The 18,378-nt window shown below is 41.5% G+C and overlaps 1 protein-coding gene across 3 annotated transcripts in view; it reads left to right on the forward strand.

The window, feature by feature from the left end:
* DGKB (diacylglycerol kinase beta) overlaps positions 1-18,378 on the forward strand; it is a 500,939-nt gene that overhangs the window by 147,762 nt on the left and 334,799 nt on the right. For all 3 annotated transcript variants that reach the window (XM_043541125.1, XM_037890594.2, XM_043541126.1), the window contains 3 exons: positions 376-425; positions 3,692-3,766; positions 4,969-5,088. In XM_043541125.1, coding sequence (XP_043397060.1) covers positions 376-425; positions 3,692-3,766; positions 4,969-5,088 — 245 coding nt within the window. The remainder of the gene's footprint in view (positions 1-375; positions 426-3,691; positions 3,767-4,968; positions 5,089-18,378) is intronic.

The following is an 18,378-nucleotide window of genomic DNA, read 5'->3' on the forward strand; positions in this document are numbered from 1 at the left end:
TTTGGTAGAGTCCTAATTATATACCAGTATTGTGAACTCAGTGAAACCAGGGAAAATTTTACTTTGCAGGTATGGAAAGTATATTTATTGTTGCATTCAGCTGACCTGAAAACTAGTTTCAATAATTTCCATGGGTACAATTAGCTAATGAGTAAGCATTTGCAGAGCTGCTATCATCATAGTGGACTAAAAGCACAGTGAGAGTGCAAGAGGAGGCCAGCAAATTTTCTAACTGGGATCCTGTTTTCTGTAGATATTATCAGGATCCCAGTTTCGAGTCAGACGGTAACTCTCTGTCTTGCTCTTGAGTTAAAGGAAAATGATGTACATCTTACATTTTTTCTAATTTAACGGTCCTTTTTTTTTTTTTTTTAGTTATGTTTCGCTTGTATGACACAGATGGAAATGGGTACTTGGACAGTTCGGTAATTTTATTTCTATTGACATATTATGCTAGCATGAACCGTAACAGTGTACTTGTATGAATCCATGCAGAATGCACACTTTGGATAAACACAAGTAATAACTGGGTATAATAAAAATATTTGTCATCTAGGATATTTTGAGGCTACTCCTAACAATTTGTCCTTCTGCTGAGCATATCCACTTCCCCCTCAACTATAGAGATAGTCAAATGTTGAATCTCCCACTGTGAAATCATTCTTCTGATTTTTAGTTGTAACGTTTTACTGCAGGAGGCAACTTAACTCAGCTCCCAAAACCCCTTTGTACTTATTGGGAGCTATACATGAAAGAGCTATTTGTAGGGTTGCATTGAGAGGGAAGAAAGGTGAGGCTCAACTTTCTGGGAGAAGGTAATAGCAGAAGATGAAGGGGAAAGGCCAGCATGTTCAGAGAGGCCAGAAATGAGGATACATTGTTAAAGGAGAGGTTTAGGAGTAATGCCTGATCATACAATTAAGAGAACATCAGAGAGATGTTCACGAAGTGTGTGACTTGTGGGCAGAGCTGGCACTAGGCATAAGCAGACGAAGCAATTGCTTAGAGCCCTGAACAGCTCAAGGGGACCCACTGTTCACTTTTAATTATAAGACCTTGCCTTTTTAGTATTGTGTGTTTGGGGGGAGCAAAAATATTCCTGCTTTGGGCCCCCAACAGGCTAGCACCGGCTCTGTTTTCAGATATTGGGAAGGAGCTGTGACTCGCAAATTATTGGAAATGGGGCAGGCATCTTTGTCTTTTGCTTCCTCCACTTCCCCCCACCCCCCTGAAAAAAGCGGGGAGAGAAAAGAGAGAGATTGGCATATAGGAGGAAAGAAGGTAAGGGGATATACATATACTTAAACTGGTACTGATAGTGTTCTAGGCAACAGGGGGTTTTAACAAATATCAGCCAACTAATGCATAAGGGATAGAAGGTAGATTAGTTCTCAAAGCTTCTAGCACCCTGTAGAATGAATGTGAAGAGGTTCTATTTTCTTATTTCAGTTCACAGGCTGTAACAGTGGCTGTAGGGTTAGATTTCATCTCCCCAGCTGTGTTACACTCCCCTCTCCTCCACTTACCTACTCAGACTTTATGTGCTGGAGTGGATTTGACTCAGTGATATGAACACACATTTTCCAGTGGGCAAACACCATGTTACCACAATTCAGAAGAGAGAACCAATTTAAATATGCCTTTCATTGAATTAAGTAAGGATCAGTGACAGCTCAAAGGAGAGAAGTTGTGGTGCCCAATGCTAATATACAGGTCAGAACATAATATACAGTTGATCTTTAAATTTAACTCAGAAGAAATTCTATCCCTGATTAAAACATCACCCTTCATAAAGGATTATTAAAGCACTCTTGGAAGTTAATAAAAATTTTAATTATGACAATGTGAAGAGTTTTTGGAATGTAAAAATCACATTTTAAAGCCCACATTTTAAGGACTAAGCAAAAGTAAGATTATTCAGGAATGTAGTGTCCTTGTTTCTCCACACTATTTCTTCCGCCTTGTTCTTGTAAGCTTTTTCAAGCACACACACTCAAAAAAAGAGACTGGAGAGAGGATTAGAGAGCCTTCACTGAGTTGGGTTCTGCAGAAAACATAAATAACTGCAGAAAAATATTGATGGGAACTCTTTCAAACATTGACATCTAAAGTGTGCCTGTAAAATCACCATGAGTAGCTCCCATTGTGTGTGTATGTGAGCAGTTGTGCATCCAAGCATGCATCCAGTTGCATGCACAACTACTGATTTTGTGTGTATGTATTTTGCAGGTGCAACTTTGATGCCAGTGTTTGAGAGTTTGTTCCAAACATTTTGTGGCCAAATTCAGGTTGCCTCTTGTTCATAAGAAAGAAAAAAGGAGGGTAAGCATGGTACAACTTTTGTACCTTATTCCTAGCTCCCCTAAAACCCATGGAATACACACTCCATAGATGCATTCCAGGACGAATCTGAGGTCAGAAAGCATAGTATCTTTAAGTGTGTGTTCCTTGAACCCCTGTGTGCCCTTCCTTGCTGGCATTACTTGTTGGCTGCACGTGTAGGAAGTGGTGGTGGCGGTGGCGAGGGAGGCGGTTATAGGAACTCTGGGGGTTTGAATAATGTTGCAAAATAATGCCGTTTTTGTTGAGCCTTTCACATTATGGCCATTTTTCTGAAGTACTGACAACTTGGACTGCAACTGGAGTTGAGTCCTCAGCACCTTTGAAAATAAAGGCCCCATAGAAATAATTGTAATAATAGTATATATTCACTTGCACTCAGTTTGAGAGCAGTAGTGAAGAAGGCCTGAATGTGTCCCCTTCTCCTCCCCTCCCCCCGCCCCGACATGCATGCTTTTCTTATGGGTGCAATTTATACTGGGCCTGAGTGCTGAACCTAGAGCAAAGGGGCAGATTCTTAGCTGGTGTAAACTGTCATAGCTCCATTGATTTCAGTGTACAGTAGTTGAGGATTTGCCCCCAGGTTTGTACAAATATCTAAATGGAAGTGTACCAAACTTACATTAAAACATATCCATATCTGCGTAATATACATTACCCAAAAATATTAAAATATCATTTGCATACAGTAAGTTCCTGTGATCCTGAAACACTCAAGCACACCTTGATGAACCAAACCCGTGGATTTAAATTAATGACATTTTGTGGAACTGAAATCAGCACGGTGGAGATAACACCGCAAATTTGAAAGAAGATGGTTCAGTGAGAGCCAATCTTTATTAGTCTCGCTTCCAAGAGCACAAATCATCCCAGTTAAGTGATGAGCATAAGTTATACCTGACCAAAGCAACCTGCAAAATGTGAGTTCAGGTCCTCCTTTTTCAATGAAAGATTTTCTTTCTCCAAGGCCAAACATATACACACACACACAAACCTCACCCTAAAATATTCCCTTCTTAAAACAATTAAAAGTAATCCTTTTATTCTGCTTAATGGAGTCCACAATGGATATTTATTTCTGATTTTAACTTCTGTTAGTAATTATATTGATATTCAAATATATATCATATAACTGCTGATTGAATATTTTTACCTTATACTTTGATGTATTAAATGGTTTGATGTTTAAAAGGTTTTGTTAAAATATACATTTAATATTTTCATCCATAGAGATGATGCATCCAAATACGCTGTCAGTCTATATTAAAACAATTATAAACTATATATCTGAATTGTAAGAAATGCAGTATGGTACCGCATTAAAACATCTTTGTTCTTTTTTCCTGCCTAGGAGCTAGAAAATATCATAACTCAAATGATGCATGTTGCAGAATATCTTGAATGGGATGTCACTGAACTCAGTCCAGTAAGTATTTTGTCAGATCATTGATGCAATTAATTCTGGAAAACATTCTGTAATGTCCCATGAATATCTGTGATATTAATACATATAGTGAGTACTAAAAATAATAATAGTTGTTGCTTCTTTCTGGGGCTGGCATTCAGCCCTTTCCTAATCTTTTTTCCAATGAGGACAACGTAGCACCATGGTCATAAGTCTGAAATATATGCCCTCCACTAAAGTTTAAGGCTTTCTCACCATTACATTTAGTAATTCACCTTCTCAGTGTGCCTGGCATATATCTACCCAAAACCCATGAGGGGCGGGAACTATCATCTGTGTACAACACACCTCGTACAATGGGCCCCAAACTGCACTTTAGAAATCTCCATGACCCACTCCATAGTCTGCATTACTGCTCCATGTAGACAAACCCTTAGATGCAAGCAACCATTTCTGGTGTTTTTCCTGGATTTATTAGCTAAACATTGATTTAATTTTTTTATTTGTTTTTATTGGTGGTGTTTTATTGGTGCTTATCAGTCAAAAGCTAAAATCAGAAGCCATAAAAACAGAATTTCAGTGATGCATAGGGCCTTGTGCTACCCTTGGCTCAGGGTGAATTTTTCCCTAAGCTTTATCTTTCCATAGAATTCTAAGAATCTGTAATGCTACAATGATGGTAATATGAAACTATGGTATATAATGTCACTTCTAGAGCTGAATAAAAATAGCAAGCATGTGTCACAAAAAAAATCATTTTCTTGAAGTTTTTGCTGAAAACTGGAAAATGTAATGTTTCCGGTTCCCTATCTCCATTATTTGCCTATTTATTTATTTGCTTCCCCCCAACCAAAACAAAATGGAGGAAAGAGGGAGGGGAATACAGAAAATACAAGGGTCAATGAAAAAATTGGGATATTTAATGTTTTTTGTTTCAAAATTTGAAAATGTTGAAAAAAATTTCCACAAAAATATTTTTTAAATGTGCTTTTTTAATTGAAAAAAAAAGTTTTACCAGTTCTAATAAGGACCTAAGTATGGTTTGGGGGCGAGTTGAGAGGTAAAATGACTTTAAATACATTTCTTTCAAAGTTGCCACATATGATACATTTTACTTTGCTTTTTCCTTCAGAAAGTGGGTGGATCAGGGTTAATACATATTTTTGTTTTCTTAGAAGATCCAATTTATAGGTTTTTGTTTGTTTTTGCTTTTAAATCTACAGATCCTTCATGAAATGATGGAAGAAATTGATTATGATCATGATGGCACAGTATCTCTGGAGGAATGGATCCAGGGCGGAATGACGACAATCCCACTCCTGGTGCTCCTTGGATTAGAGAATGTGAGCATTAATCTAGCAATGTCCAAAGGGTAACTTGTGGATCAGATGTGGCCCCAAAACTAATATATTTGCAGTCTGCCACCATCTTAATCTTAACTATGGAACTATAACATGCAGACACTATCCGGTACGTAGCTACCTCAGGGGGAGCAGCTGAGCCAAGGATGGAGAATTACATAATGAGACCTATTATTGCTATAGGCCACAGTTTCGTATTAAGGATGAAAACAGCTGTAATAATAATTTTATATCAGTTAGATGCAGCTGTTATATTGTTGGCAAATTGCCAATGCCATCTGCCTTCTTGCATTTGAGCTAACTTTGGGCACCTCTCTTTTAGCGTGTCTCAGGTGTGCGATTTTGATATAAAAATATTTGTATTGAAAATTTTCTGTAGTACTTTACAGACACTTAAATGGAGATATTAAAGAAGTCCCTCCACCCCAAATCAAGCCCAGAGTGTTGCAATTATGCAATCAGTTATACGATATTGTTATGAAGGTCGGTTAAGTTTAGCACTTTCTATTGCTAAATATATAACAATATAATAGTTGTGTAAGACTTTTTAATCACAGGATCTCAAAATTCTTCACAAATATTAATTGATTAAGCCTGTGAAGGAAGTATTCCTTGGTAAATATTATTTTCTTCTTTTTACATATGTGGAACTGAGGCACAAAAAGATTGTTACTTGCCCAATACCACAGAAGATATCACTGTCAGAAATGGGTTGCCCTTTTTCCTGACTCATATTCCTAGATTCGTAGTTAGATAGATTCATAGATTCCAAGTCCAGAAGGGACCATTGCATCTATCTAGTCTGACCTCCCATACAGCTTCCCCCAAACAGATCCTAGAGCAGATGTTTTAGAAAAACATCCAGTCTTGATTTAAAAGTTGTTAGTAATGAAGCATCCACCACGATCATTGGCAAATTGTTTCAGTGGTTAATAACCCTCACTGTTAAAAATTTACCTTTGATTTCCAGTCTGAATATGTCTAGCTTTGACTTCCAGCCATTAGATTGTATTATACCTTCCTCTGCTAGCTTGAAGAGCCCATTTATTAAATATTTGTTCCCCAAGTAGGTACTTAAAGACTGTAATCAAGTCATCCTTTAAGCTTCTCTCTGGGTATCTTTATGCTGGGTGGGGGGAACCAACAAAAAACTAAAACACCTCCGGCAGTGAGTCTCAGAGCTCAGGTCTGTAGACTTGGGCTTGCAGGTCTTGTGCTACAGTGTTAAAAATAGCAGTGCAGATGTTCCTGCTTAGGCTGAAGCTTGGGTTCTGAGACCCACCCCTCTTGCTGGGTTTCAGATCCAGAGCTCTAGCCTGAGTGAGAATGTCTAGGCTGCTGTGTTTAGCACCATAGTGTGAGCCCCAGTGTGTAGACCTGGATTCTGAGACTCACTGCTGTAGGTGGTTTTTTGCAGTGTAGACATACCCTATGGTTAGGTGGATAGATTGAGCTCCTTGAGTCTATCACTATTATACTTTCTTAATACTGTAATCATTCTCATGGCTCTTCTCAGAGCCCTCTCCAATTTTTCAACATCCTTCTTGAATTATGGACACCTGAACTGGACACAGTATTCCAGGCGAGGTCACATCAGTACCAAATACAGATGTAAAATAACCTCTCTACTCCTACTCAAGATTCCCCTGCTTATGCATCCAAGGATTGTGTTATCCCTTTTGGTCACAGCGTCAGACTGGGAGCTCTTGTTTAGCTGAACTGAACAGTTCGGAATGCTGCCTCTCATATAATGGATATAGAAAGTCTATATGCTGCTTTTCCCTAGTTCTTATTGCGATATGGAATGGCTACTTTGGGGGGTAGTAAGAAACTATAGTTTTCAGTGGGTAAACTTCACTTTTTTAGAATTTGAATCTGCCTAATTCCATCTATAGATTAATGTAAATCCTTCTCTATAACATTTTTTCATGAGTATGTTGAAGGCAGAAGCTGAAATATTCCAGTGGTGCACATTATGAACATAGGCCTGGAAAATACTAAATTAGATTAAACCAAATGACTTCTAGACTTTCAGAACTTATTTAAAAATATTTCTTTTAAGGAAAAAAATTGATAATGAATATTTTCCTGAGCCAATCCAACAATCAAAATTCCCTAGCATTCTGAAGTACTTATCGGTGTGGCTGTGCATCAGCGCTTTGTCTATCCAGGAATATTTGGATTTATGTGGGAGAAATTAAAATACACAGTTCTGAACAAACGCTTATATAACTCATGTGAAGTTTATTTTTGATTACTTAACAAAACAATATTGACGGGTCTCCATAATGTTTTATTTCTTGAAGACTAGTAGGTGGCTAATGGGAAGTGTAGTGCTTTACGCTATATTATTGTTCGTGAATGATTAGGCCACCAACTCAGGGAACTACACAAGCTGCATCATTAGTCTACCAGGAAAAGTAGTGTAACATTACCACAGGAATGGTGAAAGGCTCTAACATTGCCCCCCCCCCCCTTTTTTTCTTCTTCTTCTTCTTTTTTTTTTTTTAGAGGCCTTTTGGTCCAATGGAATCATACAACAGTTCCTAGAGGAAAGTCAACATTTCACATTTTCCATTGAACCAGCAAAAAGTTATTTTGCCTTTACTGTTAGGTTTACAATTTGTGTATATGTTGAATGGTCAAATCTAGATATATTTTTGGATACTGAAAAGTAAAGTAATATGAAACTCTTTTGTCTCTGTCCTCCGGAATAATTTACGAAGAGAACATAAGATAGATGATGGAATGATAGATGACAAATTGTGGGAATGGTATGAGAAATATTTCTATTTGATAAAGACGCTGCATAATCGTGACACTACATAATACTCCTGAGGGAGTTCTGTGCCAAAAAAATAAATATTTCTGAATCTGTGCACAATATTTTAAAATTCTGCACATTGTATTTGTCAATAAATAAATGTGGAGGCTCCAGCATGGCAGTGGGGAGCACAGGACACTGGCTGTATGGAGGTGGAAGATCACCCTGCAGCCCTCTTACTCTCGGGACATGGACTTGGCAGTAAGGCTGCACTCAACCCTGACACAGCACAAGGGCTGAACCTGCACCAGAAACATCCCAGGGTCCTGTCCCTCTGTGCCAGGTGCACCAGGTGTGCATAGGCAGACTCAGCTTGGCAGGATCCAAGTGTGGAGGGTCTTAGTGTGTGTGGCGATCCAGGTCTGGGTTGAGAGGGTTGTGTGTGGGGCAATCTGGGTACGGGTGGCTCAGTGAGGGGGTCCAGGTGTAGGGGGGAATCTGGATGCACAGGAGGGGTTGTTGGGGGGTTCTGGGTGGAGGGGGAATGGGATTCTGCTGAGGGGTCCAGGTGAAGGTGGTTGGGGTTCAGCAGGAGGGGTCTGGGTACAGGGGTAGAGGTCCTGATGCAGGCGATAGGATCGGCAGGGAGGAGAGGTGTCCAGGTGCAGGGAGATTGGGCTCAGCGGGGGGGGGGGGGAAGAGGGGTTCAAATACAGAGGGGAGGGGCTCAGCAGGGAGAGCTGGATGCAGGGGAGTAGGGGTTTGTGTGGGGGAGTTCTGGGTTTGTGTGGGGGGTGAGGCTTGGTGTGGGGGGGTCTGGGGATGAGAGGCTCAGGGCTGGGGCTCCCCGTGACAGGGTTTGGGCTGGGCTGCCCGGCCTTCCCGGCCACAGCTGCATGCGGGCCGTGCTGCCTTGGCTGCGGCTGGTTCTGGGCCAGGCCTCCCGTGTTCTGAAAGAAAATGGTGTATTGATTGTCTTAATTCGTTGATTTTAAGGCCAGAAAGGACCATTGTGATCATCATAACAAAGACACCATTTCATCCTGTAATTCCTCCACCATGGTCAATAATGTGTGGTTGAACTAGTCCATATCTTTTAGAGAGACATCCAGTTTTGATTTAAAGATTACAAGTGAATGAGAATCCACCCGATCCCTTAGTAAGTTGTTCCAATGGTTAATTACTCTCAGTGTTAAAAAAATATGTGCCTTATTCCCACTATGAATGTGTGTACCTTCAACTTCCAACCACTGGATTTAATTATATCTTTTCCTGCGAGGTTAATAAGTCCTTTTCTGCCAGATATAGTCTTCCTTTGTAGATATATTTAGACCATGATTGAGTCAGTTCTTAACCTTTCCCCCTCATCCCTCAATAAGCTCCTACAGTGTTTTAATTGCTTGATATTGGGACAAATAGGGGTGGGGTTGTGGAGTTGCTTGGTTCATTTTTGACTGTCTACAGGGGTTTTATCTCTTTGCTGAGATATTCTTTCTCATTTTGTATAAAACATTCATATATCAATCAGTGAGACAGATCCTCAGCTGGTGTTTGGTCACAGTTCTATTGACTTCAATGGAACTATGACCATTTATATCCACTGAGGATCTGCCCTGATACCTTTATCACCTCTGTGTTACACCTATAATGTGTGTATCCCTTAAAAGAAAACTGAATTGCTAACATAAAAACGATGTAAGATATTAAATCACTAACAATCCTTTAATTAGTCTTCCTTACTGACTATATAGCTGTCCCACTTAAGGGAATAGCCATCTGAAAATAGTTAAAATGAGACAAGGAACTATATTACATAAATTGCAAGAATTAAAAAATGATCTTCTCTCTGTTTTTCCCCTTTATTTGCTTTATCCCTTTGTTCTTTTTTCTTAGTGCCTGATTCTGCAGCTGCATTGCAGGCAAAACTTTCATTGAAATAAATGGGAGTTTTTCCTGTGGAGCAGCTGCAAAATGGAGACCAGTAATTGTATTTGTATGACGCCTCTTGCCAAGGCAATCAGCATGCTGAACAAACAATTATAACACAATGCAATTAAATTTTAATTGCTAATTAATTATCTCTTGTTTTATACAATGCTTTGAAAATCTAAAGCAAGATCTGAATGTTGTGTAGTACAAATATTGTTTTGTAATTTATGTATTAAAAGGCCAGATCTAAGAATATTATATCTGGTTAATCACCAGTTAACCCTTTAGCACTGGCTGAATGCATCCATCAAGCATCATATCTACTAAAACTGTTCCCATTAAACACCAATAATAATTATTCAATAACATTTGCTTAAATTGCTTCCCTTGGAGATGTTATAGTAAAGTAGCTCTGGTTCTGACTAAATGAAAATTCAGGATCTTTTGAGTGATTAGAAAAAAGGGAGTTAGAATGGAAACCACCATATAGCCTTAATTCTAATGGTTGCTGCTACTACCACAATATGATATTTTGCACCTATTTTATATAGTGCTTTCCATTTCAAAGGATTTCAAAGTGCCTTAAAAACACTAATAAATTAAGCCTGAAAACAGCACCATGAGGTAGCAATGCATGTTCATCCCTTTCTTACAAATAGGGATTCTGAAGCACAGACAGTTTAAGTGATTTGTCCAAGGTTAAAAGGAAGTCTGTTGCAGGGCTGTTTAAAGAATCCAGATCTCCTGGTGCCTCGGGCAGGTTTAAACTTCAACTTAAAATGCTGTAGCAGCGCCACTGTATCATTTCAGTGAAGATGCTACTGTGCCGATGGGAGAGCTTCTCCCATTGCCATAATTAATTCACCTCTTTAAGGGCGGTAACTCTGTCAATGGGAGAAGCCTGTCGATGTAGCAATGTCTACACCATGGCTTAGGTCAGGATAACGGCATTACTCGGCTCTGGATTTTTCACACCCCTGAATGAGGTAATTATATTGTAGACCTGACCCTAGTCTACACTTAGTATTTAGCCACAAGACTCTTCTTACGTTGATTTGATAGTGTATGAAAAGCTATAAGAAATCAGAGGTCGGGAATGTAGTCATCAGCTATGGGTTCTGTTCTTAGCTCTGCCAGTGATTTTAAGCTTCCTGACCACTAAGATCAGTTAGGATTTGGAGTAGTCTCCAAAGTGGAGTGGTGGAAGTCCCTTACATAAGAGATACTTTAGATGGGACAACACATTGCTAAATTCACAGGTCCAGACAGTGTAGCTTCATCACCCTCAGGATATCATAGAGTGGACTGTGTCTCTAGAACTTCTTCCTGGCCTTGGCCAAGTTTTCCATCTAGAAGCTCAAGTCTAGGGAGACTTTCTGGGTCTGTAGGGCCATTTTTCTTTCATGCCTCCATTTCCATATCTGAGCAGAGTTCCACTGAGCTATATCCACTGATTCTGTGATCTTTTCTCAGAGCAGTGGGTGTCATCTGAGGTTCTCTGATTAGTATCCTCCACTTGCACAATGTTGTTAACCATTTAATCCCACTACCAGCCCTACACTTTTGTGTTTCATGTGTCCTGATCATTTGATGCTGCTTGCTTTGTGGCTTCTCGCCTGTGACTGAGGGGTGGGCCATTGCTGTGCCAAGATCAGGGCCTCTATCTTGGGCCCTGACAGTCTCTCATGGAGAGCAAGATTCCCCTGTGGGCGTGCCTCCACTCCAGCCTTGTTCTGCAACCTGCTGGGCAGTTAGTTGGTGATTCCTTCACAGAACAAGAGTACCCTGATACCTACTCTTTCTGCAGTGAGAGTAGGACCTTGAAACACACACTTACTTCCTAAGTCCAGGCTGAAGCCCCTATTCTTCTCCTCCAGTACTCCCTTCTGAGTTTCGGGCTGTATTTCTCCCCATCTTCCTCCCCACCTGTCTGACCCATCCAAGACCCCACCGAGATCAGGTACCTCCTCATTAACCACTTTCTTGTGTTCCCATTTGCCATATATAATTCCATAATAAGGAAGGTCAGTCACAGGGAGATTCTGTGTAATTTTGAGGTAATTATCCTTGCCCTCATTTTCAGACATCTGGGCAGGATTCCATTGCATGGTGTCCAGTTACTCCTTGGAACTCTGAGTGGAGCAGTGGGCATTGTCTGGAATATTCTGCTTGCTGTCCCATACTAGCACGTTTTTCACATCCCCATGACATCACTTTTGATTTGTCACTCAGTCAGTTTACACCCATTTGTGTTTGGTGCCTTTTCTTTTGTGGGCAGGGGGTTACTGTCATTTCTCTGGATGGACCCACAAAAGGAAGGCCAACAGGCTAACAACTTTCACAAGCACTAGATTTACTTTCAAAAGCTAAGTTACAAAGTGGGTGAGGAAATATATTTTAATTTAACCAACTTCTGTTGGTGAGACACAAGCTTTTGAGCTACACAGAGCTCTTCTAGCTAGCCTCTCTCACCAACAGAAGTTGATCCAATAATAGATATGACCTTACCCACCTTGTCTATCTAATATCCTGGAGTTGACACAGCTACAGCAACACAGCTGACCCCTCTCTTCTGGCCTTCAAACAACCCCCAGCCTCTCCAAACTCATCATCTGGGGCAAGCGCCCCACAGACCAGCACACCAACTCAAAGTGGGACCAGACCCTGCCAAATCAGCAGATGCAAACATATCTCCACTGCTACAATGATCAACACCCCTCCACAACACACCTTTCAAGATCCATGTTTCCTACACTTGCCTATCACAACATGTGGTGTACCTCATCCAGTGCACTAAATGCCCCAATAACAACTATGTGGGTGAAACTGGACAACCGCTATGCTCTCTAATGAACTCACAGGAAAATGATAAAAGACAAACAACCCATCACCTATGGGTGAACACTTTTCACAAAGTGATCACTCTATAACTGACCGATCAGTCCTCATTCTCAAAGGAAACCTGCACAGCACTTTCAAAAGATGAGCCTGGAAGCATAAATGTATAATTCTGCTAGACACTAAAAATCATGGCCTGAATAGAGATACTGGTTTTATGGCTTATTATAGCAATCTGTAACCCACTAACCAACCCCCCACACTCCAGCTCCTTCCACTCCCACCCATCCTTTTCTCCCTGTGTGATGGGCCACTTCACCCTGCGTGGTCCCTTAAAATAAGTGTTAACTACTTATGCTAAACAATCAGCTGTGGCACTCTAAGTTTCCCAAACCTGAAGAAGAACAACTCTGTGTAAGCTCAAGAGCTTGTCTCTCTCACCAACAGAATTTGGTCCAATAAAAGATATTACCTCATGCACTTTCTCTAATTCCCTGGGACCAACATGTCTACACCACCACTGCATACAAGAGCCAAGACATTTTGGAGCTGAATATTTTACATTTGCTCTCCTCTTGGTTGCCACTAGATGTCACAATTGCACCACAGCTGCTATTTTGTTGCGGCTCAGAAAGAATCTGCTTTGCTTTTCTATAGTAAGAGAGAAATTCAACAGGAACAAATGCCTTCTAACTAAGGCTAAGATTTTGTCACAGATATTTTTAGTAAAAGTCACGGACAGGTCATGAGAAATAAAGAAAAATTCACGGAAGCTGTGACTTGTCCGTGACTTTTACTAAAAATATCTGTGACAAAATGGGGATAGGCAGGTCCCCACACCACCTGCAGCGGGGCAGCTGCACAGCAGCTGAGAGCTGCGGGGCCTCTGCTGCCTGCAGCAGCTAGGGGCTGTGGGGTACCCCAGAAGCTCTGGGGGTCCCCCCACCACCCACAGGGGCCAGGAGCTGTGCAGTACCCCCACCGTCCACAGCTCTGGGGGTCCGCAGTGGCCGGGAGCTTGGGGGTTCTCCTGCTGCCTGTGGCAGCCGGAAGCTGCAGGGTACCCCCAAAGCCTGTGGCAGCTTGGAGCTCCCTGGGCCACCAGAGGTGGCAGGCGGACCCCACATCTCCCTGCCCCCGTAGGCGTCAGGGAACCCCAGCAGATTCCAACCTCTGCAGGCTGAAGTCATGGAGGTCGCTGGAAGTCATGGATTCCGTGACTTCCGCGACCTCCGTGACTAAATCGTAGCCTTACTTTATAACCTATATTTATTTGTATCACAAGTAATCTGAAACAAATCACGTTTCTTTTTTAAATTACCCCTTTTAGTCTTAACCCATTACACCTACACTCATGAAGCAGACACTGAATATCTGTAAAATACAGAATTAATCATCTCAGTGAGGTAAATACTATACAACCCAAGCATGACAAAGCTACAATTGAATTATAAGGACACTTCCTTGTGAATGAGGTTCACTCATATCCCCATACATCTAATGTATTATGCTATTACCACAGAGAATTTAAAATATGAGTATTTTACCCTTTTTTGGTTAAATGTGAAATCAGGTGCTTTAGTCTGAGTTCATCCTCTTTGTGTGAAATGCCTCCTATTGTGATGTCTAACATGTTATTGTCGTCTGTTGTTTGAGCCCTACATATGTAGAACAAAAACCTGATTTGGAACTCTCACAATTCATTACAATACATCTTGCCAAATTTGTTGTGAATTGTTTGGGGTCCGTAGTATTGTGAGTGGTCCTTCTTAGATTGAAATGCAAAAATGCTTGTGGATGATACCCAACAATTTATGATTTTATAAGATTCTGCCCTTTTCTTTAATTAGAACTAAGATAAATTGTGCTTTTTATATCAACATTAAATGTGCAATTCGTGACTGTGAGGTCACAACAATCAGTTGAGTTTTTAAAAGAATGAGGCATAGATGGACTGTGTACCATTTCCATATACAGAGCTAAGTTCATTAACTCTCACACATGCAGTGCCCATGAGTCTTCTTGTCAGAGGGGTGGGTTCACCCTAAGAGACAATAGGTGCTATTTCTATCACTGCTATCTCTTAGATTTACCACCAGAGGGAGTAGCTTCAATTCCTTCCTGGAGACTTTACCAGGAACTATTGGGAAAAAATTTATGCACTGTTTCTTGTCAGTGCTGCCCACTTTCACCTGCACTAAGACCTCAGAGCCTTTTGCAAAGGAGCTTGCAGACACATTCCACTATTACAGCCTTGTCCCGAGAAGACTTTCTTTCTTGGGAGCCTTCTGCCAAGGCTTATGGTGGTAGAAATTGTTGTAGAACCAGGAGTAACTTTAGCTCATTCTCTGTGAATAAAATATACAAATTGTATCAACAACTCACTTTTATTTGTACTGTGCATTAAAAAGTATCTGTAGCTTTCCAAGCCATGCGGACAGTAGAGGGCTGGCAGATACTGGCTTTGCACCTATTTAAAAATGGTGGTGTAGTGGTGAATTGTGGTTGTGCCTTTGAGGGAGCAAAGCTCACAGAAGCAAGATTCCCTCCCTCCTGTGCTCCCCAGTCTATTATATACCTGTTTATTTTGCACTTGAACTGGCAGTTGTTAAAGCCTGTAGCTCCCCTGCATGCCCTGAAGACGGTAGATGGTCCTGAGGCTTTCTTCTTCTTTGAGTAGTGTCTCTGTGGGTGCTCCACTTGAGGTGCACATGCACCCCACGTGCCTTCTATCAGAGATTTTCAGCAGCTGTGCTCATTCGATCCGTTCGTGCTCCCTAGCTATTCTCATGCCTCAAATGACAGATGAACTGCCCCTTGATTCCTTCTCGAGTTCCCTGGCTAGCGGAGGGCCATTCATAGTGCTCACAGATACCTGCTTATTTGTTACTCTTATAATTTTGTTTTATTTTATAATTAAGTCTTTAATCTTTTATTCACTTCATATTTTATTTCTTTGGTGGTTAGTTTTTCCATTGATGGAGGTTTTTGCCTCCCACGCCCACCCTTCTCTACTGTTAGAACACTGTTTTGTTTTGGCAGCATGCTTAAGTCCCAGGCTTCAAATGTTAGCTCACTTGCCAGGAGTCCTTCCCAGTTAGTGACAGCCACTCATGCTTTCTCTGCTGCCTCCAGAATACACAAGTGTCTTCAAAGTGCAAAATCTGCACTAGTTTTAAGAGTTGCTTCAGGAGGGACAGGGCGATTCAACTTTATGACCAAGTCCTCCCTTGGATCTCCTCTTTTCCCCGCTCAGTACAGTGGCTTCCAAGTGACCATAGTGCCTTCTCTGCCTCCGAGAGATCTGCAAGTGGTGTGGGAAAGACTTCCACCAAGATGAGTACTAAATCTCCTCAAGAAGAGAATACCTCTAAGAGATCTGCTGTACGGGAGACCCCAGGCTCCTCAAAGGCTTCCATGGATGGTTCAAGCTGCCTCAGTACTGAGAATGCTAAAATGAAGTCCTCAAGCTTGTCTCAATCACACAGTACCCGACGATCCATACCAAAGCGATCGGTACCGTTGAAACATGACTGAACTGGTAAAAGCTCCAGGGACTCCACACATTGAAGAAGTTGGTACCTCCAGCTACATTGGCTGCATCTTTGGCACCTTGACTGACCGTCTAGCAATTGTTGGAACCTCTCACACCTTTGTTGGTACCATAGACCTCATTGTGGGAGCCTAGTAGGCTGCAGACATGGCACCACTGCATCTGGCACTGCAGAAGTTCAGGTTGTACCTCAGTATCCTTTTCTGAACTCATTCAGACCTCTAGTACCTCATCTACTGATGGATCTGCCTGATTCCCCTGTACCCAGGCATATGGAGAGACAAACCATCACTTCTCATCTCCCTGTTCCTCCATTAGACTATGCAGATGAGAGTTCTTCAGACTCTGATTTCTATTCAGTGGTCTTATTATTATCTGTGTAGACCACCCTCATCTGAATCTGCTCCTTTGAGGGACACTTCAGAGCTAGGGTGAGCTCAACCTGCTCTGTGCATTGTTACAATCAGTCCTGGATGCCTCCCCCATTCTCTTATGGTCCTCCCCAGTGGCCACACTGGGACCCTTGGCTGTTTACTGCCGACAGTTCTCCAGGGTTCTCAGTGCTGTCAGGGAATCTTAGGGTCAGCACTGTTTGATTCCCTCCATTTCCTCTCAGCAGTCTCCACTGCAGAAGGTGATTGTGAGGAACAAGAATGGAGAGCTGATGAAGAAGCTATGCCAAGGATGAATATTTCATCATCCCCGAATGAAGCTGTTATGCCACCTCCATATACAGTAGATGATTTAAACAATTTCAGGTTTTGATCAAAAGAGTGGTAGACACTCTTCAGATCCCATTAAAAGATATCCAAGAGACTCAACACAAATTGCTGGACATTCTTCACACATCACCTTCAGCAAAGGTAGCCATTCCTGTAAATGAAGTATTGTTAGAACCTGACAAGACAATTTGGCAGACCCCTGACACTGTACTCCCAACAGCTAAGAGGGCAGACAAAAAGTACTATGTTCAGCTATGGGTTCAGAATTTTTATTTTCCCGGTCTACCTTTAGCTTCTTAGTTGTGGATGCAGTAAATGAACTCAAAAGGCAACACCATTCCAAGATTACCCCATATGATAATGACCAAAGCACTTTCTCCATGGTTTCAACAGTTACTTGTCTGCCACCCTGCAATTCAGAATTGCTAATCACCAGGCAATTCTATTAAAGTATTACCAAATTATCTATTCAAAATTTTATTCCTTTATTGAACACCTCCCAGAAGAGCACAGGGAATGATGTAGAGGTACAGCTTCTTGCAAGGACAACTTTTCAAGCTTTTCTCAATGCTGTTGACACAGCAGCCTGCTCCATCTCCACAGCTGTAGTCACGCGCTGAGCCTTATGGCTGTAATCTTCAGGATTTCCACATAAAGTCCAGAACACTATAAAGGACCTCCCCTTAGTGGTCTTAAATTATTTGGCAAATCCACTGATGACTCCCTACATTCTCGGAATGACTCTAGGGTGACTCTTCACTCACTGGACATATATACACCTGCAAATAAGAGGAGATTTAGCTGGTCTCAGAAAGCTCAGAGATCTCTCCCAGCCCAGTTTCCCACCTACAATATGGTGCCAGAAACCCAGAATCAAAAGAGGAAAGTTCTCAACCACTGCACCTGGATCGATGCAGCAGCCATCATCTGCAAAGTATTGATTTTGATACCTTGGTTGATGGCCATGAACACCACTGCAATCCAGATCCAGTGCTGTACCACTCTGCCCTCTCCTACCTTTTGGAGATTGTCTCTCCCATTTCCACAGCTCATGGGAGCATATGACCTCCAACAGATGGAGTTTGGAGGTCAAATCTTGGAGATTATAACATCAGGCTACTCCATCCATTTTCACTGCATCCATTCCTCCCACCCTCCTTCCCCATCCTTTTTCAGAGGCCATCTCAAGAGACAAGAGGTTCTGTCCCTCCTCTGCTTAGAAGCCTTGGAAGCAGTTCCCACTCAATACTTTCTGGTTGCCAAAAACAAGGGCCAATTAAAGATCTCAGGATGCTGAATACCTTTATCAAGGTACAGAAGTTCAAGATGGTAATACTCACAGCTGTTATTCCATGCCTGGATCTGGGAGACTATTTCATGACCCTCAACCTTCAAGACATGTACTTTCTTGTTGTGGTAAATCCCTCTCACAAGATATTCCTATGCTTTGTCATAGGTCATGACCC

This window comes from Chelonia mydas, chromosome 2, assembly GCF_015237465.2.
Source record: "Chelonia mydas isolate rCheMyd1 chromosome 2, rCheMyd1.pri.v2, whole genome shotgun sequence".
In the NCBI taxonomy this organism is placed as follows: domain Eukaryota; kingdom Metazoa; phylum Chordata; order Testudines; family Cheloniidae; genus Chelonia; species Chelonia mydas.